This window comes from Psittacula echo (assembly GCF_963264785.1).
Source record: "Psittacula echo genome assembly, chromosome: 3".
NCBI classification, from domain to species: domain Eukaryota; kingdom Metazoa; phylum Chordata; class Aves; order Psittaciformes; family Psittacidae; genus Psittacula; species Psittacula echo.
In genome coordinates, this window is record NC_137736.1 from 105862633 (window position 1) to 105886640 (window position 24008).

General features: G+C 41.6%; 1 protein-coding gene across 1 annotated transcript in view; it reads left to right on the top strand.

Annotated features, from left to right (window-relative positions):
- The window catches only part of KATNAL1 (katanin catalytic subunit A1 like 1), a gene marked incomplete at both ends in the record, with an annotated part of 33554 nt that overhangs the window by 7131 nt on the left and 2415 nt on the right, over positions 1 to 24008 (top strand). The window contains 7 exons of the mRNA XM_080613166.1: positions 5428 to 5588; positions 7547 to 7706; positions 14549 to 14673; positions 15171 to 15276; positions 20075 to 20233; positions 21096 to 21222; positions 22144 to 22278. Coding sequence (XP_080469292.1) covers positions 5428 to 5588; positions 7547 to 7706; positions 14549 to 14673; positions 15171 to 15276; positions 20075 to 20233; positions 21096 to 21222; positions 22144 to 22278 — 973 coding nt within the window. The remainder of the gene's footprint in view (positions 1 to 5427; positions 5589 to 7546; positions 7707 to 14548; positions 14674 to 15170; positions 15277 to 20074; positions 20234 to 21095; positions 21223 to 22143; positions 22279 to 24008) is intronic.

Sequence of the window (24008 nt, forward strand, 5' to 3'; positions counted from 1 at the left end):
GGCTGGAGAGTTGGGCAGGGAGAAACTTGATGAAATATAACAAGGGAAAGTGTAGAGTCCTGCATCTGGGCAGGAACAACCCCAGGTTCCAGTATAGGTTGGGGAACGACCTGTTAGAGAGTAGTGTAGGGGAGAGGGACCTGGGGGTCCTAGTGGATGGCAGGATGACCATGAGCCAGCACTGTGCCCTTGTGGCCAAGAAGGCCAATGGCATCCTGGGGTGTATTAGAAGGGGGGTGGTCAGTAGGTCAAGAGAGGTCCTCCTTCCCCTCTACTCTGCCCTGGTGAGACCGCATCTGGAATATTGTGTCCAGTTCTGGGCCCCTCAGTTCAAGAAGGACAGGGACCTGCTGGAGAGAGTCCAGCGCAGGGCGACAAAGATGATTGAGGGAGTGGAGCATCTCCCTTATGAGGAAAGGCTGAGGGAGCTGGGTCTCTATAGTTTGGAGGAGACTGAGGGGTGACTTTATTAGTGTATATAAATATATAAAGGGAGAGTGTCACGAGGATGGAGCCAGGCTCTTCTCAATGGCAAACAATGATAGGACAAGGGGTAATGGGTACAAACTGGAACACAAGAGGTTCCACTTAAACTTGAGAAGAAACTTCTTCTCAGTGAGGGTGACGAAACACTGGAACAGGCTGCCCAGGGGGGTTGTGGAGTCTCCTTCTCTGGAGACATTCAAAACCCGCCTGGACACATTCCTGTGTAGCCTTATCTAGGTGTTCCTGCTCCGGCAGGGGGATTGGACTAGATGATCTTTTGAGGTCCCTTCCAATCTCTAGCATACTGTGATACTGTTACTTCACGAGTAATTAAAGAACTCACTCTGAACATCCTGAAAACAAGCTCTGAAGTTAAGAAGTTTGGATGTATCTTTAGAAGACATCAGCTAGTCTTGGCACTTGACCCCTCTTCCCCAGTCTATGCTATATGGTCTAGAGTGAGGAATCCCTGCCTATGGCAGGGGGGTTGGAACTAGATGATCTTAAGGTCCTTTCCATCCTTAACTATTCTATGATTCTATGATTAATGTACTGCAGGTAACTCATGAACAACTGTGATTTCAGGAACTGTGCTTTGATTCCATGGGATCAGTCTGGGTTACAGGGCATCCGTTTTGGGAATGGTTTAGGGAATTGTTATTTTCAATTTTTAAAAAAAGGAGCTTGTTGAATAACTAGCACTAATTGCAGGCAGTAATTTCAGGCTTGGTAAACACTTTTATAGAAACTTGATTGTTTTTGTTCCAGCATGATATAATTAAAAAAACCCTCAGCACACGTTGTATTTACCAAGGTACAAATACCCATGCTTATTGCTGTGGGGAGTTGTGTAGAAGTACAAGCTCTGGCATAGCAAATAAAAGCTTGTGATGTCAAAGCTACTACAGTTGCCAGATTGTGAAATACAGAGGAACTCCCTGAAATGGCTTTTGGAACTACCACTAAGAAAGAGTGTACTCAGCTCTTGGTCACTGTGTTTTATATCCATATGTTAATGCATTTTCTGCTTGATTATTGTAAATCCTTAGGACTGGAATGTCAAAACAAAGTTGTAGGGCCACCCCCTGGGCTGAAAGGCTTTTTATCAGGCTTTCCAATACCACCCAATGCCCACGATGCTGCTTCTGTGGAGCAGGTGCTGTGACTGGTAGGGGTGGCTTGTGTATCAGTGTGGCTTTGGGAGCAGGCAATTTCACACAGTAGCTGAATCCAGTTAACACCCAGAGAGGCCAAACTCTTCCCCACCTAGTCTTCCCTCCAGCTGCACCAGCTTCTCTCCCTCCTCTGCACCTTGACATTCTTTTTCCTGGGATTAAGCTGATCACAGGGTAGTGGGGAAGTACAGCTTTCTAATTCAGTCCTGTATTTTCTTTTTACCCTCCTAGGCTAATTTTCTGCTGTTTTACTAAGATGGATTACTGTACTGTGATGCCAGAATTGCATCCAGAAGAGCAGTGCCAGAATGCGGTTAGGTAGAAAAAGTGATGAGGAGTGGGACCTTGCTAGTTGGCAGTGGTAAGCTGTTAGCTCAGCTATCTCCTGAAACAGCTTCAACATGAATAACCTAAAGCTTTCTTCAGGCTCACTACAACCTGAGCTGGGGCCTCCTGAGAAGGGAAGGGTGTGATGGAGGGCAGAGATTTGGTGAGTCCAGACTAGTGATTTTCCTGTTTGCAGCCTTCTGAGATTGCCTCAGAGTAGCACTGATCACTCAAAGATGCTGCTCAGTCACCTCTGTAAGTCACAGCCCTTTTTGGCTCACATCTAGGTTGTTTCTCAACTGCAAGGAACATTTTTCTGCACCTGATTCATCTGACTTCGTTTCTTTAGGGCCTCTAGGAATTTACCAGCTGGTTTTCCTTTGTGATCCTGCTGTTTGAGTACCCTGAGGGTTTTCTGTTGGTTGGTTTGCCAGATACTGGCTAAGCAAGTAAGGTGTGAATGTCAGAATTTGGTCTGCTTGGGTGTGGCCAAGAAATGGCCAGCAGTTGTTAGTTTTCAGCTTCCAAGACATCAAAGGCTCACTTTCCCTCGGCTTTCAGATAACACCCTCTGTGCTGGTCCAGAGAGCTGAGTGACAGCACTCCAGCCCTCAGTGCCAGCAAGTTGTTTTCCACCAACTTTCCCGCATGTGTTAGAAGGCTGATAGGAGGAATGCTGTCTGTATTCCTGGAGCACTGGAAGTGGCTGTCTCTTGCAGAGCAGTGCCCTGGAGGATTTATGCTGTATCATTCCTTTGTACCTCACAGCAGCTGTTTGGCTGGATTTATTTTTGGACAGGAGGGATGTGTGTTAGACAGTTCGAAGGAACCAAGTCAGTAATCAATCACACTTGTAACTCAGCTAGAAGTTTCTGCACTGGGAGATGTGTCTGCTGACTGTGTGATGAGAAAGCAAAGAGAGCCAAGCAGAGCAGGAGCAATCCTGCCTAAGCTGGCTGTCCTGTGTCTTTGGAAAGATAGAGCTCATCTGGAATGAGCAAGAAGGCTGCTTTGCACTGTGAATGGTCAAATTCTTTCCTTTCCTAAGGCTCCTTTTGTACAGATACATGTGGAGCTTCTGGTGAAGTGAATGCAGTGCTGCAAGAACTGTGCAGGGCCATGGGGATTTACCCTTTACTTTGCCTTTGTCCTTGCTGGTATTTTGCTGATGACAGTCACGTATATTCTTCTTAAACAGGGTTTTAAACCAGAGAAGGATTTCTTTGTGCTACTGAAACCTCCTAATTTGTCCTTGAAATGGGAAAATTCCTGGAAAATGTTTCAGAGCAGAACAATGCATCGCTGTGGGGTGCACCTGATAGTATTTTAGAACAACTGTAGCTTTGAAAGAGAGGTGATGTGTGTTTGTTACTGAGTGCTGTCAATTTAATCATTCATTCTTTTATATACCTTACCCATCAGTTATGTCAGATAGCGTTTTCTATCTTGAAATTGCCCCACCAAATGTGGGGAGCTGCTGCTGCTGCTGTTTGAATATGTGGATTGGGGTGAGTGAGGAAAGACGCCATTCAGAGAGGGGAAATGAGAGTGAAAGAGCGAAATGGTATGGACAGGTGAAAATCAGGCTGGAAAGAGGCATGCTTCTGAAAGCAGGCTGACAAGACACAGAACCTTGCATATGCCCAACGTGTTTCACTTCAGAACACACAGGGAGACAGAAAGATCTTGAGCTAGTGGCCTCATCTTTTCACCAGTGAGCAGTGTTAGGAGCAGTCAGAAGATGTGATGCTGTTTAGTACTAGTTCTCTGATTTGCTGCTGTTACAACCTGAGCAGACAGGCAGGATTTGCAGACCTCCATTCCCCTGATCCTCTCCATTTACTCAGGATCTGCAGGGCAAAGAGAGTATGGTCATCAGGCAACACTGTTGACATCTGCTGATACTGTCCTCAGTTGCCTTCCTCTATTTGCCACAAAGTGAAGTCTGATTGCAGCATTCCCAGGCAGTGTTTTTCTTAGCTCTTTTTTTCAGGTGTATGCATGACATGAGCACAGCTGGGTGCCTGGTTTCTTTCTGTGGCTTTCTTGTAAGCTGACTTCAGAACCTGGCTTTTGATTCAGCCTTGCAGTGCATCCTAGTTGTAGCTTCACTCAGTAGTGTGCCTGGTGACAGCCTGCAGATATTCTCACCCTAGTGTTTCTTCACAAGAGCCTTGTAGAACCCATGTGCCTTTCCACTGGATGGAAAGGTTCAGATTGTAGCTCCAGCTGCAAGCCCATAACAGACAAGATTCACATTGGCCTAAGGTAATTCTAGCTGCAGTGCCAATACTGATTTCCAGGCGTGCACAGTGATGCATGAATTAGTTTTAGCTGTGCACCAGCACTTCAGTGAAGAGTGACATCTGGGTGTTATGACCCTCAAGCGGGTAAAAACCAAAGTGAGCATGGAGGTTGATCCCACAGGATGGAAAGCATCATTGAGTGACAGGTGGAAGACTGGTAAGATGCAGTACAAGTGCACTCAGGTGAATCCTAACACATCCTAGGCAAATGAACAGAAAGGTTATGCTTCTGAGCAAGAATGCGCAGCACAGCTGAACCCAGGACAGGCTGCTGGTGTGTACTAAGAACTGGTGACCTTAGCATGCACAATTTGAGCTTGTAGCAAGCCATATCACTTAAAACTTCACAAATCTCTACACAGACTTTATTTTCCCTAGACTTCATGGAAGAAAATTGAAAAGGACAAATATCAAGTAAATAATCTTGAAATTATTGCAGTAGTTCTAATTCCCTGATTACTAGCAATAGAACCTTCAAGTGTAAAATTCAGCTGCAGGATTCTGCAACCTGATTTCTTTCTGAGACATAATTTCCTCTCATTTTTGTTTTACTTTCTTTACTTCTTTGAACTTATGCTGTAGGATGTTAAAGTTAGCATCTTCTGTTCTGATCTTTCCAATCCACCAGAGGGTTGGCTTGTGCTTTGACTGTATTGTGCCCCTCTCAAAGTTAATTTTATAATATTATATTTTAATGATTCAGCCAGGTTTGTAACTAGGACCTTGGAGACTGTAATCAGGGAAGTTATTTTTTGCCATAATAGTAGCAAATATGTTAAAGATCTGCCCACAGCACCATTACTAGCTTTATAAACCAAAAGTATGTGTATGTGTGCATACATGTCAACATGCACACATAAATCTAAGCATTAGCACAAGTTATGGAAGAGTGATCCCTGCATTAGCAATCATGTCTGGTCATGACATTGACAAGCAGGAAGAGGAACTCAACAGAGATGCAACTTTTTATGCTGAAGACCTGTTGTCAGCCTGATAGGTCTAGGGGTTGTGAACGAAAGGTCTTGGATGCCCCTACATTTGAGAGTAGTGTATGTTTTGAGGTACTTTCTATGGTTTAAGAAAGAAAAAGTTTGAATTGTAACAATTTTTAAATAATACATGTATTTCTCAAGGTCCGACAAGAATTAGTTGAAGAATATGAACAAGTTAAAAGCATTGTGAACACTTTAGAGAGTTTTAAAATGGACAGACATGCAGATATCCCTGTATCCTGTCAAGATGAGCCTTTTAGAGATCCCGATGTTTGGCCCCCTCCTGTTCCAGCTGAACACAGGTAAGGAGGCTCAAGCAGAGTGGGTGGAATAAAGCTGGGTTGCCATAATTTCATGTTCTTTCTTGAATGCAGTTGTAACGTGAAAATCAAATTTCATTTACCCCTTTGTCATTTGTAATAAAGAATAAATATAATAAATTGGGAAGGAAAAAAGTAATTAAAGTACAGTTGGATTTATTGCTGAAGTTCTAAAGCAAGTCACTCCCTTATTCTGGTAGGACCGACTAGCTAAACGCCTGCAACTAGCATGCTGAAGGGGTAAATGAGCTTTTGGTGACACTTGCCTTTCTCATGTGCAGGCAGAAAACTTCTCCATTTCAGTTTATTTAAGAAGTTGAATTCACTGATGGCTGAGGAGCCAGTAAGGTTTTAGAACCTGAAGTACCTTCAAGGACATGGTGGCTAGAAATCACTCACTAACTACAGATAATATGACCTGTATTTAATCCACTGGTTAGTTTTATTGCTAAACTTACTGTGTTATACATGGTGTTTCTCTTCTGTAACGACCTTTAAGGTAACTTTAGTTAGCTAATAGTTTTCTCAAAATGGATGCTTGTATATTTTCTGAAATCCCTATTTTCACCCTAATAGAGCTTGGCACAGGTTGCTGGAAACAACAAATCCAGTTTAAAAGCAGGATCAACATTTATCATGCCAACATTTTTCTAACATAATAGTAGGAATTTTAATGTGTGTATACTCACATAAGCAAAGGAACTAAGTAAAATGAGAGCTCTCAGTAAACAGAAAGAAATGTTCTGCTACTATACTACCCAAGTTTATTTGTAAATTTATGTGCTTTATTATTATCAAATGTCTTTGCTTTAGAAGATACCCTAAGAATGTAAGTGTAAAATAATATGAATACTAATTACTTTTGTGAGTGTTAGAAATGGTTATTAGAATTTTTGTGGTAATGTTACATGAAGAGCAAGATGTATTTATTCTTGTATCTTTCTTGGAGGTAAAGGCCCAGTTGTTCATCTGCTTTTTTTAAGCTGAAATTCAAATCTTGTACACAAAAGTAAGGAAAACCAGCCACTCTTCTATGCTGTTATGTTTGATGAAAATGTATACAAAGCAAAATGTAGCAGTTGTATCCACAGTGCATTTAAGTATATATTCTTTGTAAGCCATGTTCAGGGATCTTTTTTTGGATTTAGCAAATTCTGAGTTACTCAAAAACAAGGATCAGTAGAAGATTGAATAGGGGACACTAATTCGAGTTGGGTGATGTTCCTGGCTGTTTATTTTACTTCTGTATGTCAAGTCCAATGCCTAGAGCAAAATTACTGTGATACCTCTCTAAAACCCAAATTCTTTCTCGTGCCACTGCCGAGTTCTCTTTGACATTGTGGGTGATGCACACAAGTACAGGTGGTTGCAGTTGGGCTTTGTTTGCTTTTGCTTTCTAGGCAATTTGTACGTTTTGACATTTTCACTCAAGGGAACGAAGTCAGAGGTAGGAGGATTATTTGAAAATTCTCTCTCCTTTGTTTTGGGGTCTGTCAAAGCTATTAGCCAGCTTTTATTATTTTTTCTTAAACCACAGATGTCGTGGTTGTGTTGAGCTGGTGCATATGAATATAGCCCAACATAATCTCCTGGTTTGGAGTCAGAGGAAACTACGATTTGAAGAATTACTAAATTGTTTCTTATTACGAGTGTGTTGGTCTGTTGTAAGATTGGGTAGGAGTACTGATCATTGTAAATTGTGTTTGTTTGCACTGTTGGAACTTCTGTTTTCCTTTTGTATTTTTTTCTTACTTTGGGTATCAGACAGAACCATAACTACATTGCTGTATTTGCACATGTAGGGAGGTAAGACTTAGGGGCTTGTCAGCTTTAGTAATAATGCACTAAGGGAATTAACGACATATTAGAATCCTTCCTTCTAAATGTTGCTCTTTTTTCACTGTTTTTAGCATGTTTTCATTGTGGTTGCTTATTGTTAGGGCTCCACCTCAGATCAGACGTCCCAGCAAAGCTTTGAGAAAAGAATCGCCAGGACTGCAGCCCCGTGGGCCTGTGGGCAGAGCACACATGGTATCCAAGGGCGAGAAGCCTGCAGGCAGCCGTGAAAGGGAATCTAGAGCTAGAGGAAGAGATGACAAGGTAAGAAGTGGGAAAGAATATGTGGAGGAAGAGTTATGATGCAGCAGGTGGCAAAGGGAAGCATTTTTAGTTTTAGTTATTTAATACAGTTAATACCTGTACAAGAAAACTTGGTGCTTTCCTCTTGCCTCATGAACAAAGCATGTATCATGGGGATATTTACTAACAAATGACACCAGATTAAGGAAAGTTCTGTCATACTTGCTCAGTCTTGATTTGAGAGTTTTTGATAGAGATAGGGAGGAAGCATGGTGGCCTGTTGCTGGGGGTGTCTTATCATCTCAGCCCATGGGCTTGACTCTAATCTGTCAGTGTCAATCAGGCATGATGCCCTTGAGTCCCTTCTCCTGTTGTCCCCCATCCTGTGTTTCTCTGTGTTTTGGTGGGGTTTTTTTGTTTGCGTTCCTTTTTTTTTTTTTTTTTTTTTTTTTGGTTTTATTTTTGTTATTTTTGGGTTGGTTTTCTTTTTTTAAAATACAATTCAGGTCTTCTTTAAAGATTTCTGTGTAAAAAGAGCAAAAATGAGATCAGTGCCCTTTCTAGACTTTAAACATTATGAATAAAGTTCCACAGTACCATTGCCTCTGCCATACCATAGTAAAATGTAGGTGTTCCTAGAAGTCCAGCACAGTTCTGTTAATTCATCTGATGCTAGTTAAATCTGTGCCAAATTATTTGAAGTTATGTAGTTGAAAATTATGTGAAGGAGATGTAGTAAAAGCAAGCTCTTAGCAGCTTTCATTTTCTTTATGCAATGATTTTATATTTATTATAGTGTTTAGGAAGATGCTTCTTGGAAAGGCTTTGTTTTGAAAACAGAAACAAAGAAATAAGTTAGAATAAATTGGAGATTCTTTTCTCTGAAGACCCATGAAAAAGAAGCAGTGCTGAAGTGATTCACTATCAAGTAGTGATGTCAAAGGCAAGACTGTTCTGTGGCTCAAAAAATGTCTGTGTGCAAATTGCTGTTTCTGAAACACTTGCATTTTTAAATTTAACTGTGGAGTCATTGCCAGGAACCTGAGGAATCTGTGTTATAAATGATACAAGTCAAGAGGGTGCTGAAGTGGCTTTACTTTCCTGACAGACAGAGATACGAGAAGCCTCTTCCTGTGGGTGGACACAGTATTGTACAGATCTTGATAGATGAATAAGAAAATATTTAGGTCAGTTTTCTTCCAAATGAATTTAGTTAGTCCCTTCATGACTTTTCTGTTACAGGTTGATCCTTCACAATGCAAAAAGGGCTCTAAGATACACTTTTCCCATCATTAATTGTTTTTCTGATACACAGGGAAAGTATTAAGCAATCCCAGCCCTTATTACCATCAGCAGGTAGGGCCAGCACATTTTTAGTGGTGCCACTGAGTGACTGCATGGATGAAGCATTTTAGGAATCTCTCTGCCCTGGACCAGTAAGATTTAAACCAAGAAGTGTGCATCCTGCAAGCTGTAAAAAGCTTGTGAAGATCTGTGCAATTATTTACAGTTCTGTCAGCGATACAGGAATTGTAGTCGTGGTGTGTGACAGGTTCACCACATGTGCTTGTATAAGGCAGCCTTCAAAGTCTTAACTCTAATGAGGGTGAACTCTGCTCTCAAAGCTTTCCAGTGATTGGCATGATAGGGCTTTACTATAAGGAGCCTACAACAACATGACTTGTACAATCCTTGTCTCTGGGAATAACGTGATTAGCAGCGCTACTGCTGTGAGGTGGAGGAAGAGTCACGAAGGTGTTCCATTTAATGTGGTACATTTTAAACACTACTCTTATCTGAATAAATTGGTCACTAGGTGGCAGAAGGAAAATATGTCTACTCTTCAAAAAATACCAATCCATGTACTCTTGGTTTCCCATTTGTTTACCTACTTAGTGGTTATTTTAGTTTCTTTGGGGTATGTAGATGAACATGACCCTGGGTTACCAATTTTCATGTGTTACATGACAATTTTTAAGGGATCCATGATTTTATTTTGAAGAAAATTTTGAATAAAAGAGGAAGTAGCCAGGCGTAGGAAGTGAAAGAAGTTAATGTAACTTTCTGTATTTTACACACAGGCACAAAAACAGGTTTAACTTCCCTTTCAGGCTTATCCTTTCTCAGTTTGCAAGTGGGTATGCTCTTCAGTTTCTGAACTTAAAGCTACCTTTGTAGCCTAGTTATGTCGAATCAAAGAGGTTCAGTAACTCTTCATGTTCAGTTAAAAATAACAGGGCAAAACTGAAGCTTCAAACCAAGTAACCAGGTATCTCTTTTCTCACAGTAAATGGTTCAGCTCTGTAGTTCTTGGGTTTGGGGGGTTTGGGTGCTTGGCTAGGATTACTTAGCATCTGTAATGAGCTTGGATGCCATATCCATTTTGTAAGATGTTGGTAGCAGTGGGAAAGGTTGTATGCTGTCCTGGCTATCACATCACAGTTTAATATACATATTTATATGTGGCATTTTTCAAGATAAATGTAGGTATAGAATATATGTTTCAGAAGTGTTTTGCCTTGAGGCAAATGCCTGCTTTCACCATTTCTCCTCCCCAAACCATATATCTTTTCATTCCGACAGTAACCATCTTGGGATAAGGGGTTTTAACCTGACTCTACCTGTAAAATGACCTTTTGTAGAGCTATATAAAGTAATTTTGAACTGCAACCCATTGGATGGTGTTTATCCACTAAACCCTTGTATTTACATGTTCCTTTTTCTAAAATACTGCTTTCAAGTGCTTCTTCCCTCTTAGTTCCACTGGAAATTATTAGGCTTGTTCTCAGAGTACCTTCTGAGGGATCATCGCCAAGAATTTTAGCCTCTGTTCAGTAGTTCAGCTTAAAGAGGCAGCATGAATGCTACCTGTATGTCTTTTACAAATTGCATAATATCATATCTAAGCACTAGAACACTTTTTTTAGGAGTACTCTTGAGATTATTTTAGGTTGTCAGTGCATTTGGTGAGAACAGTAAATACTGCAAAGGATATGAAATAGCCAAGGTCTGTGCTGCCGTGGCAGTGAAGTGAATGTTAAAGTCAATGAAGATATGACTTAAAAAAATGTCTTTTGTTTTTGCTTGATTATCCTGTTGTATGTCATCAGATGTGAGATGAGGTAGTCATATTTAGGTGGAAGCATAGACCCCCATGCATTGGAATTGGAGGGCTGCATAATCTCCATCTGAGAATACTGAAACAACTGTAAGTGAAATTGCAGGGTTGGGAGCAGAGATTTCCGGTAAAGTTTATTTGGTCTGTTGTTTCATTTGTATGGTGAGTTGTGTTGACTGTGCCTGTATTCAGAAGGGGAAAGGAAAAGTGCTCCAGGCAACTGAAGTTGTTATCTAAGCAGTGTGCAAAGGTTTAAAACGGAATTTAGAGTAGGTGAAAAGTTAAAGACTTGGAACTAACTGGAAAGTGGAATAAAGTGACACATGGTTTCTTAAACAAAGGTGTTGCCTTTGCCAGCACTTTCCTTAGAGTTCTAATTAATATCCTAAAGAAATAAATCTACCTGGATGCTACATGTGAAGCAATTGCTAATCTAATTGTTAATCTAGTGAGTGTGTGGTGTAGAAGAATTGTAAGAGGGGGAAGAATTAGGCAGCAAGGGGAATGTAAGCAAGTGCTACTGAATGAAAAAGTATCAGTCAACTGGCAAAGCATTTCTGGATTTCCTCAAGACTAGAGATCGACTCTTGTTTTATATTTAAATTAATGACCTTGGCATAAAAAAGGAGCATGCCCTAGTTAAATTTGCCAATGACACCGAGCTGGGAAGCACCATCACTAGAAGTGATGAATGAGGCTGTTGTAGAGGAAGAATTGGATGACTCTGTGCTGAAGTCATGGAAATGGGATAATGTTCAGCAGCGCAGAGCAGCAGGCTGTGTACTTGGAGACTAGAACAAGGATTCTGCTAGAATGTGGGAGCTCAGCAGTGGAGGAGAAGAGAGATTTGGACATATCAGCAGGAATCATATCAGGCACATCACCTTTTCCTGGCAGTGATGGGAGGGGCTGGCTGCCGGAGTAAGGCCCAGCCAGGTGCCACCTTTGGCTTTGGCAGCAAGCAGCGGAGGGCGGACCTGGCAATAGTCGTTTGGTGTTTGTGTGTAGTGGGAAGAGCCTGCAGGAAAGCATGATGTTTTCAGGACCCAGGTCTAGTGATTGCAGCCACCACAGTTATCCTACATGATTGATCTATATCAGGTGACAGCATGATTTAGCTATGGAAAGAAATGGAAATGAAATCCCAGACTCAGTTTGCTGAGATGTTACCGTTGTAAGAGGTTACTGTTGTGAGAGGTTACTGTTGTAAGAGGCCCTGGTGAGACAGCAGCTGGAATATTTGGCATGTGTTTCTACAACTGCGCTCGAGAAAGGCATATAATATTAGAAGAAGGGGGAAAAAGAAGGGCTGCCCAGGTGAGCAGGTATAAATGTGTTCAGCTTATATTCCAACAGGAGTCTTGGTTTGGCAAATGAAGGCAGAACATGTACGTGCTGCGAGTACATGAGAGTGGTGGGCACATCAATGAGGTAACTGCAGGAACTAATGCATGAACGTAGTGCAAGAGTAGAAACACAGTCATGTTGGAAATACAGTTTTTGTTCCAGTGGGTTAGTGCAGGTCTGATAGCTCTTCCTGATGGAAAGCCCAGCAAATTTCTAAACTTGTGTAGGTCAAAACTTCGCTGTCTGAGGAAGTTACATGGTGGGATTGCCAGGGGCATGGGAGCAGTCTTCTGCAGCCCTGTATACCTCTCTGTTGGCACACCTTAGAGAGAAGCCATCACAAGCAGCTTTACTTGAAGCTGTTTAACACCACGAGAAGAGATGAGATATGACTGAAAAATTACACTTACTCCTGCTGCCCATGGGATTGAGGTGATTTTCTTTTTATATTGCTTTTCCTAGTCCTGCTGGCTGAGGATTGCAGGTTGGACAATTTAGGAGCAATATTAATAATCTTATTACATGTAAAAACTATAAATACTTTAAATCTTGCTTTAATTTTCAGAACTGAAAAACAAATAATGAAAGGAAACATTCAGTGTCACTAAACCGATAGCCAGGGTGATGCTAAAAGCACACCTCCCCATGTGCCGCCCTTCTCCCTCCATGGCTGAGCCATGCCACAGGGAGCAGGAAAAACAACCATCCCAGGAAGAGCGAGTATCCCAGCACTGGGTACTGGGACACTGGGGCTCAGCTTTTCCTCCCCCCTTCTGTTTCTATTTATTTGTTTTATTTACACCATTCCACAGCCAGGCTTGGTGTGGCCTCCAGTGCATGACTAGAACAAACAGTCTGTTGTAGAGGGATAGAAGTGTGTAACAAAGACAGACAGCAAATACCTTTCATTTCTTTGCTATTTCCCCTCCTTCTTTCTCTTTTTGTGGTTATATTTGGATTCCATTTTCTGTCTCCTGAAATCTTCCAGACACTACAAGGCTTTTTTCTCCATTTCCATTTCTAGCGTTTTGTGCTAGACCATTACATTTTTGACACCAGCTTTTTGTCTGAACACAAGTTTCGGCTTCATTTCCATTGCAAAAAACCCTGACCTGTGAGTACTACACAACACAGACTTCACTTGGAAACAGGAAATAGAAACAGTGGGAAGATGCCGTGCTCCCTCACAGGCCTGGTGGGTACATAGCGACTGGGAGGTGTGTAATCTCCACCTTTTTCTTTTTCCACTGTGAGGTTATTTGTGTGTCTCCAGCTGCCTCTCAGCCCGCCTTGCCTTTTGTCCAGCCAGCTGGGATTCTTTAACTTGCTGCTATGATAGTGTTTAGAAGCTGAGTTAAAGAGTCCTAAAGTAGCTCTCTGCTCAAACTCCTTTGGTAAAACAGCACAGCTACTTTTCAGGCACTGCTGAATGGTGCTGTTGTGCTGGGAGGGGAAGCGGTTTCCTTCTGAAGTGGGAGAGGAGGAGTGTGAGCCCTCATGCTTCGAAGACAAAATGTTACTTCACTCCCAAAAGCTTAACGGCACTTTGGAAGCATTAACCGGGAGCTCTGGGCTTTTTGGGACAGAGGCAGTGTCTGGCTGGGTCACTGAATGAGCATGCTGTAGAAATTATTGCCGTTCAAAGAAGTCTGAGTGAGTTGGGAGCTTCTTTAGAGCTTTTGGTGCAGCCTTTAAATAAATATGACCTTTTAAAGCATTGTAACTGTTAATGGAGCTGGCCTGTGTATGACGTGTGAAGTAGGTAGTTTGCAGTTCAGGACAGGAGAAATTGCTGAGCAGGATCACTTTAATTAAACATGGGGAAATAATTTTTTTGGATTTCCTCCATCAAAGACAATGGGTATAATCCTTTTCAATGATGAAGTGTCAGTTATTCAACTCTGGCAGGTAGTGTGGCAGGTGTAGCATCTTCACAATACGTTTTGGATGCTCTGGTCTTCAGCCAGGAGTTAATACAGTGTTAACTTGTGATGCAGGCTAATTTGTGAGGCTGTTCCTGCATTCATCCCTTTTGCTGGCCAGGAAGTGTGTCATTTGGTGTCTGAAGAGTTGTTTAAGGGCTTGTGAAGAGAATCTGATTTGCTGCTTTAAAACCAACCCACCCACCCACTGACTGTGGTATGTAATGAGCTTTGATGGGGTTTTGTCACTGTAAGCTGCATCTCTGAAGGAAGAACAGGTATCTGGGGACTCTGTGGAGTGTAGGGTGTGAACAGTCAGGTTTTGCTGGCCATCGTGGTGCTGAGATAGCTTTAACAGCTTGATGCCTTCATGTGGCTTCCGCAGAGGTGAATCAAACAAGATTGCTAAGCACTGCTAGGAAAGGATATGTTGAAAGAATAATGTCCTTATGAGCCTGTATGACTTTCACTTCTAGGGCAAGAAAATACCCCAGGAAGTTGGTGATGGGGAAATTCCAAAATTTGATGGAGCAGGTTACGACAAAGACTTGGTCGAAGCTCTTGAAAGGGACATTGTGTCAAGGAATCCCAGCATTCATTGGTATGAGGGATTTTCTCAATTCAAGTGGTTTTGTTGGTGTGGAGTAGAGAAATTATCAGTCTTCTAACTCTTAAAACAGGGAGCTATCATAATCTTCTACAGATAGGCAAAACAAGGTCTTTTGTTTTTAGCAGTTTATTAATTTGATGACAGTTAAGCTTTTGTTGCTAAATGATGTAATGTGCAGTACATCCATTACAGGTACTGCTGAAATGAAAGCACACTCCAGAGAACTTCAATGATACCGCTTTGGTGTTCACATTGTTCAAAACAATTTTTAATTAAGCAGCTCTGGGTAACTTGAGTTGAAAATAATTTTTTCCCTACCTTCCGAAAGCGGATTCAATTTTAGGTCACTGAATTATAGGAGTGTTCTCATGAGGCATATACTGGCATGCTAAAAGAGATGGTATGAAGGCTGTTCTGTTTTTCCTGTATAAAAATAGAAGAAATACTGTTGTACCAGCATCTTACACAAGTTTCTTCATCTTGCACAGGGATGACATAGCAGATTTGGAAGAAGCCAAGAAATTATTAAGAGAAGCTGTTGTTCTTCCAATGTGGATGCCTGATTTTTTCAAAGGGATTAGAAGACCTTGGAAGGTGGGAATTTATTTGGTGTTTTAAGTAAATGGCAAGCTTTAGCTGTGTATGTCTGCTGTTGTAATATGTGTGGATGCCTGTATCTGAAGACTGAAAAGGCAAATGGGAAAGATCAAGAATTTCTTCATGAAATGGTCTCATAATGATTCATGGTCCTTTATAACCCTAAGCATTCTATAATTCTGTAAAATGCACTGAAAGAAACAGCTGGAAGTGTATGCAGGCTTTATACTAAATAGTAATTCTTTTGTATTTACTCAGTCATAGCTTGTTGACATTATTACACTTTCTATATGTCAGCCTGTACATATGGGAAAACATACAGGGTATATTGACAGAAGCAGAAATGCTTAACAGATAGCTCTGTTTAGGATTATGGTGGCCGCTCTTCAACACTTCACAGAGGAAAGCAGTCCTGTTTTATTCTGCATGTGCCAACCGTCTCAGATAGCAACTGCAGGCTAGATCATGCAAGGAAGCAAGGAGGGGGCTAATCTGAGAGATGATTTACCTTTGCAGTTACACTTACAGCTGGGCATAGTTACTGCTGGAGTAGGAGAAATGCAAGTGGGAGAGTGAGCTGCAAGAAGGGAAACGGGAAAGGTATAGGAGTGAGCTGGCCTGGCTGATGGACCAGGGGTGAGCCCAGTCTGAGCCTTGGTTAGAGCTAAAAAGGACAAGGTGGGAGGAGGTTGTTGAGCATTTCTGTGAACAGAAAATAAAATTATCTTGTTTTTGTTGTGGAATGGATTGACACATGTTTAGGGAGTAGCTAGCACAAGGACTTTATTGTTACTGAGAAGGATTACTGGGGAAAAGAGACTGCTGCAAATTGTCTGTTATTCTGAGTCTGCATGCTTAGGGAATGCTGTGTACGTGAGTAGTTCCTGTGGTTTAGTATGCAAATTCAGCAGCATGTGTCAGATCCTGTATTACTTGCAGACTTGTGCTGTCTTTTCCTGCTTGGTCCTTGTACTCATAGGTTTATACTTAGGTCTGACCCTCAAAGCTGTCCTCCTCCAGCCTGAGCCAGTCCCAGATCCCCATTATTGTGCTTATTTACAAAACAAAGCCCTGCAGGAACTTATGAGTGGAGGACTTGTCATTCTTGGGGCTTGTGGTGTCTATGGACAATAAAGAGGGGGAGTTGGAAAGAGTGCAAGCTGACAGCAGGAGCTGGGAGATGGCTGCTTGAGGGCTGTTCATAGAAGTTTTAGGGAGTTTCAGGGGGGCAGCCCAAATGTAGCCCCAGGCTATATGGCCTTTGGGGTTTAGTGGTCAGTACCAATGGCCAGGAGATTAACCTAAAGGTTAACTGAGCTTTTGGCTTAGACAGAGCCTAGATAGAATGGGTTACAAGTGTAGGGTAAGATTTTAGTGTATTTTGAACAGCTGAATCTCTCTTTTCCTCTTGGCATAGAAGAAGTTATATCTATGCCCTTATAGACTACAGGGGTCCCGTCTGTCCAGTCTTCAAGAACTTTTAAGGGAGTGAAGAGCTGCTATGCTTTTTTCATGTATTAACATCCCTAGAGGATGTAGTGGCCATCTGTCTGTTAGGCAGGCATCTCAGCAAGCTGCAGGAGACATAAAGAGTGCCACTGGCCTTGTCTCTGAGCATTGTGGCAGTGGGTGAAGAAACAACAGCCTGGTCTTTTAAAGAGTTACAGTCTCTATCTCTGTGTGAGATTATCTTTTCCTGCTGAGTAGTGTCGCCTCTGAAAACGAGGTGGTTGTAGACATGGAAAAAATTTAAGATTATTTCCTCTCTTCAGTCTGCAATGCAGATTGATTTCTGGCGAGTCCATGAAGAGTTTTCATTGTTAGCCTTTTCCCTGGTGACTTGTGAAGCTGTAACTCTCCTGAATTTATTTTTCACACACAACAGCATGTATTTTCCCTACTGTTGACCTCTGACTGTGCTACAAGGATGAGAAGTTTTGAAGGGAAGAGTGTTTCTTGCAGTAATCAGTATAGCAGCAGGCATTTGTTGAGCCTAGGCATTCAGGACAATAATTCAGGGAAAAGGCAGCCAAATCTGTTTTTGGATGTCCAGATTCTCCTGAGAACAATTCCCAAGACAGCCCTCACAGTTTGTGCCTGCATTCAAAGGGCGGTGACTTGTGTGAAGGAGGCAGCTGTCTTCCCTGATTCAACACAGTTGCTGTGTAGCTGCAGCCATGAGTTTCTGAGGGTCCATGGGCTTGCTCTTTCTTTTTTTGTGAACTGTTTTGTGCCAAGAAGGCCGAGTTGCTCGCTGTGCTTCCCACTGCTCTGCTAGTGATTTTTACAACAACAAGAAGTAACCCTGCAGTGATTTCATCAAAACACTTGCTCCCTGTGGTGCATTTCAGCTTCTTATTGAAATACTTTGGATTAACAGTCTTTGAGGAAGAATAAAGAAGTCTTTGTGTTTGTCAAGGATTTTAACTAGTGAGTAAGTGGCAGCCTCCTAGTTTGCAGAGAGAGAGAGCGAGCGCAACTTGATCCTATGTATTTCTGTTTGCAACCATGCATATCTTGCTTTGCTGAGAACTCAAGTTCTTTTAACTGATATTGGTGTCATCTTCATCCCCAGAGAGCTTGGTTTTCCCCTGTTTTTCCACCTGGTGTGGCTGCTTTGCACCAGTGTTATGCACATATGTAGTGCCACCAGTATCATGTGCAATGTAGTGCTCACTGTAATAGTTACACAGGAGGTGCAAAGCGATGGGCTTTGAAAAGCAGCATAGAATCATAGAATAGTTAGGGTCGGAAAGGACCTTAAGGTCATCTAGTTCCAAACCCCCTGCCATGGGCAGGGACACCTCACACTAAACCATGTCACAGTCAGAATTTGACCTTCTATAATAATGGAGGACCAAAGCAATATCCAAAAACCGATGTTAGTCTCTTGTATCATCAGGTCCTGCAGAAAACACAGTTTGTTGAACACAGGGGTCAAGTGTGATTTGAATTGAGGTACAGCTTGTTTAAAAATACTGAATAAAACCATTTGAAACTCAGACAGAACAGTAAGTCATCTGACCTGCATATCATAGGCTGAGTAATTTTCACCCAGTCACTCCAGGGTTGTACTTGCAGTATTATTATAATATCAGTATGACTGTGCAGCAACTCAAAGCCCAGTATATGTCCGAATGTTCATGGGGAGAAAGAGTCCATTTAATTTTTATGCTTGCTGCTCTGCAGCTTAGGAAACCTTGGGCAGCCTGAAGAGTGACATTGGGCTGTTAGCTGTATGGATGGTGCGTGAACATTTCTGACTTAATTTACAGATGAATGTATGTTGAGCTTGCGTTAGCTAAGTGTTAAATGGCAATAAAGGTATTAAGAGTTAATCGAAAATGGAGTACAGACAGGCTATTGCTCTTGAATAGTACATTTTTGAATAATTGTCTTCCTGGTTGACTTGTTTTTATAGATCTCTTCCATGTCATTCTTTGTGCTTTTTGAAGTAAAATTTTGTGAGGAGTAGATGAAATCTAATTTGCTATGTGGCTTGCATTTAGCAGATATTTTATTGCTGTGGCATTTTATGTAAGTTATTAATTGCAAAGCACATTATGATGTGCAATTCTAATTCTAGCTAATTTGATTACCCTTGCAACACAGTACAACTTTACTTCAGAAAACTCTTGTTATCATGTAATAAGATCTTGCAGTTGGGAGGGGAAAAAAACCCCAGGCTGCTTGGGCACTGCATTTTCATAGTGCCATGCTTAAAATCACAGTGCCCTATTATAGTGCTCTGCAGGCATGGAACAGCATGGCATCCCTCTGCAGTACTGCTGCTGAAAGGGTTGAGAAGACTATCCATAAAGATAACTGCATTTAGAAATATTATCAAGAGTGACTAACCAGTCTCAGTGCTACAATCTTAACATGAGAGCACTGTGTGTCTAGCTAGAAACATGCTTGTATAATGATGGGTAAATGTGCTGAGCTACAGAGATGTGTGTTCCTTACTCTTTCTTTCAGAGAGACCACAGATGGAAAGACAGCCTGATGGTGTGGATGTCAACCTGGGACTTAACCGTAGTTCAGTTTTCTAATTTAAAGCTTTCTGAATAATCACTGAGGCTCAGATTAGGTTTTTGTGGGCTTGAGTGGTAGTCCACATGAGACACAGTTGCTTATCTATGAAACAGAAATAGCAGTGCTCTTCTGCCATCCATCAGTGTGGTGAGGATGGTATTTCAGCCAGGAATTGCTAAGATGCAGTAGTATGGCTGTAGAAGTCCTGAGATGGAGAGATTAAACAGTATGACAAACTGTTGTATTCAGTGAATGCTCTCGTGCATACTTAAATATAAAAATCAACCAGATTCATACATACAGATTATCAGGATTTTTTGGCAAAATGTTTTTCTACAGAAGGGTGCTCTGCTGAGGGAATACAACTTTCTGCAAAAGTATTTTGGTTTCCTTAAAGGGGCCTTCGTTCCACAAAGAAGAATCCACTGTCTTCATCTGCCTGTGCAGCCCCTCGTGAGCTGGGAAAGGCCTAAGTTGAAGTCCAGGCTGTGTCTGATTCAGTTGTCCCATTCCCAGGTGATAGGTGCAGCAACAGTTACCGGGTTTGTGATTCAGGCTCCAGCAGAGTGGTAAAAAGAAATTGCAGAACTCTTCCATGTTGTTCTTGGAAATGAGATTCTTGTCTTTTGTTTTCTACTGGTGGCAATTATGTTATTAAACAATTTAAATACAGATCTTGGATCATACTGAGATGTAGTGTAGAGTACCACATGCAGAGTTTTTTTATTTGTTGTTCATTACCTTTGTTTTCACCTTGCAGGGTGTGCTGATGGTTGGTCCTCCTGGCACTGGCAAAACAATGCTAGCAAAAGCTGTTGCTACAGAGTGTGGAACAACATTCTTCAATGTGTCTTCTTCTACTCTGACATCTAAATACAGAGGCGAGTCTGAGAAGCTGGTCCGCCTCTTGTTTGAAATGGTATGTCTTCAGTGATGTGATCTGGGGATCACTAAGGTGAGAAAGGACATCTGTTGGTTTCCTGCCCCTCCAGTAGCATGCTGGAAGCACAGAGTTCATTGAACTGACGATCCTTCAATCAGTTAGGAAAACATGATCTGTGTTTCCATCCTTTTCTGGCTTGTTGTTGAGGCCTAAGAAGGAAATGGTTCACCACCTGTGTTTAGCATTTTCCAGACTAAGCACAGAGTTGTGACCTTAACAAAAATTCAGTTCTTATTCAGTTATGGGACAACAAGCCCATAGGAAATAGATTTGAAATTGGAAGAAATTTGGAACTGTTATTCTAGAAGCAATATATGTTTAAATTCTGTTTCTGTTCTGAATGATGGGCACAAGCCTCTCAGTGAAGTTGTGGGTGCAGTCTGTCATGCAGGGGATGTGAAGGACATTTGCATGTGGACCTACACTGGAGTCCTTCACCTGTTTGGGTTCCTCAATGCACCTCTACAATACTCTCAGTTACAGCTTGTCTTGGTTGAGATAGGCTGAGATCCCTTCCATCCTCTATACTTACCCCTCACTGACACAAAAACCTAGACAAGAAAACTGCCTGTACTGTGATTGTGTTCCTTTTCCCCTTTGCAAGACTGGTTGATGGGGAAACCAACCAGCTCTAAAAGACCCCTGACTCAAGGAGTACAATTTAAAGTGTATAAACTTCAGCATATGCCAGACAGTTTTTATAAATCAGGATCTTGAGTTGTTTTCTTGTGACAGGCAGGAAACATCTGTGAGTAGTCTAGTGGGACTGGGCTGTGGTCTGATGAGAGCCTGTCCTTGCTGCTGCAGCCCTAATAGTGATGTTTTCATTTGAATAAAGGCAAGGTTTTACGCTCCAACGACAATCTTCATTGATGAGATCGATTCCATCTGCAGCCGCAGAGGCACGTCTGATGAGCATGAGGCGAGTCGCAGAGTCAAGTCTGAGCTGCTTGTGCAAATGGACGGTAACAAGTGTTTAGATCCAAGTTTGGGGCTGGGGTGCTGTTTCTTCATAGGTGGGGATGTAAGAACTTGAGCAATCTGGAAAACCTGGCTTTATGGATAGGGGAAAAAGAAGGCAGGACTTGAGAAGAGTGTATTTTTGGAGCATTTGAAGGCAGATAACTGAAAAGTGTTTGGCTTTATTTTTTCTAAAATGGCCATTTTGATGGTAAGTTTAAAACTTTAAGAGACACAGACTCCAGAAGCAAATCATAGAGGTTTTGCAGTTTAATACAGGTCTTTTAATTTTAATGCAATTTAAACAAATTTCTCCCCTTTCCTAGAGTCTCCAGCTTGGGGACTCCATTGTGAGATCTGATTTTTGCTGTATTCTGTGATGGCAGCTAATACTACCCTTTTAGTCAGATTTGGTACCTGATTTGTGCAGCAGCACATAACAAGGATGACCATCTGAGGAATATTGTATAGTGTAGTGATTTGGTAACCACCTCTGTTTTGCAGCTACTGTTTAACTACTATTTATAATGTCCTGAAATGTGCAGGTTCACTGTGATAAACTCAGGATAAGCAGCTTTTTGCCTCAAAGTGATAATTACTTTGCAGTCCTCATTTGGGAGGCTGGGGAGTGATTCTTATTTCTTCTATGGCTAGATTTGACAGAGATAGTATTTTCAGTGCGACTGTGTCATTAGCACTGTCAGAGAAAGCCATCCACTGACTCAGCAGAAGAATGAACTGTCCCCCTCTGTGACAGATGGTCTTGTCACTCCTAAGCTATGGGAAGTTTGGAAAGGGGCACTAGGACTATATAGAGCTGTTGCTTAGCTTTGACCACACTTTTGCAATATTTGTCTGCAGTGTTTCTTAGCAAGCATTTAAATCAATAAGACCTGTGAAATAAAATTACTCTATTGTGCTTGCAGGGGTAGGTGGTGCTCTGGAAAATGATGACCCTTCCAAGATGGTTATGGTGTTAGCTGCTACAAATTTTCCCTGGGATATTGATGAAGCTCTCCGACGAAGACTAGAGAAGAGGATTTATATACCTTTGCCCACAGGTATGTTTACTATGAGCATTTTCGTTTAAAATAGCCTTTGCAGGACAAGCTTAGTGTTAGTGCAGGACCGTTGAGTTGAGAGGAATCTTTATGGTTTTGTGATAAGCAGTGAAATTTGGGGGTTAATCATACGGCTGGGTTGCTTTATTTTTGATGAGAGTGAGAGAAAGGGGAAAAAAAATGAACAGCAACTACTTGCTTGGGGGCTTAACAACAAAGAGCTGCAGCATTTCATTGCAAACCCATTGATGGACTCTTACATTTTGAAAGAGAGTTAGTTTTAATGAGCCTGGAATTATTTTAAATGTTTAACAGTCAGTCCTTGAGTGATCATCAAAGGCAGCCTTTGGACATGTTCACAAATACTGCAAATGCACTCCATGCTCTTGCAGACAAATGCAAAGAAGTGGATCCATGAGTTTTCACTTACAAGCTTAGTTTGCTGTAGATCGCTGCTTGCTTGCCTTTATGACTGTGCTTCGAGTCACTCAGAATGCAGCAGGCTGATGCCTTGCTTTAAGATGTCTCAGCTTGTATTGTCTTTCCTAGCTGTCATTCACCTGTCCCATTAATTTTGAGATTCCTATCCCTTGAAGTTTGCATAGCTTTGTTTCTTGGTACAGTGGATGCCTCATCTCCCTGCATGAGCACTCAAGATAACAAGATGTGTGTTCATGGTGACAGCAGTTGTGATTGAGTTTAGCAGGTATAAGGACACTTAATAGTTCCACAGCTTGTCTGTGCAGCTTACAGGCAGTAACAGCTCCTAACAGGATGCCTGTCTTTATGACCAATTAGTTTAAAATCCTATCAGCCTTTGCTCTTGTTTCTAATTAAACCAGATTGTTTTTGACACACTGTATTACACCCTGGACAACATACGAGATGTGCTACAGTTTTATTTCCAGTCTGATGTTCTGTTGCATCTGTTCTGTAAATAAGAACATTGAGCTGTTCTGAGCAAATCTAAATGATGTACTTATAACTGTGCTGTGTGATCTGATCTGGTCAGGCATTTTAATTGAAAAAGTGATGTGATATATATACACTTGTATATTGTGGAATTTGATGAAAGCATATATTCTGCTGTGTTTCATTTTCAAAATACTGCAAAGACTTGCTTAGCCCCATAGCAAAGATTAGAAGAATGTTCTTTGATACAGGATGCTCTCTGCAGGTATGGCATATGTACACTGTGCTCTGTAAATAACAAATCACCATTTCATAGCTAGTGCCAGTTGTGTGTGATTGATGACTATATTCTCGACAGTTCTGCAAAGCACACAAAACCAGCAGCTTTAGACAAGCTTTCTAATTTCTTTGATATACCCCCCAATTAAAAGAAACAAAAATTAATTAGGGGTATTAATAAATAAAACGTGGAAATTTCCTTAAAACTTTTAGCCTTTCCTACTGGTACTTCCTCTTTTGTGATTGTCTTCTTTTCTAGGTCATAAAAATTGGTCACTGCGGAAATAAAGATGCCAAGAGAACATTTGTTCTCTTCTTTACCACCCTTGTGCAGAGTAACACTGAGGCCTAAGCTATCAGATGTGAATTCCCTCTTACAAGCCTAGGTTGTTGCTTAACATCTGTACCCAAATGCACATACACACATGCACTCTACAAGAAAAATGGTTAATTGGCTGCATAAATGCTTGCTTACCCAGCTGGTTATCAGTGCATGCACACTTCGTCTAGGTCTGGAAATGGAATACCAGGACACTTGT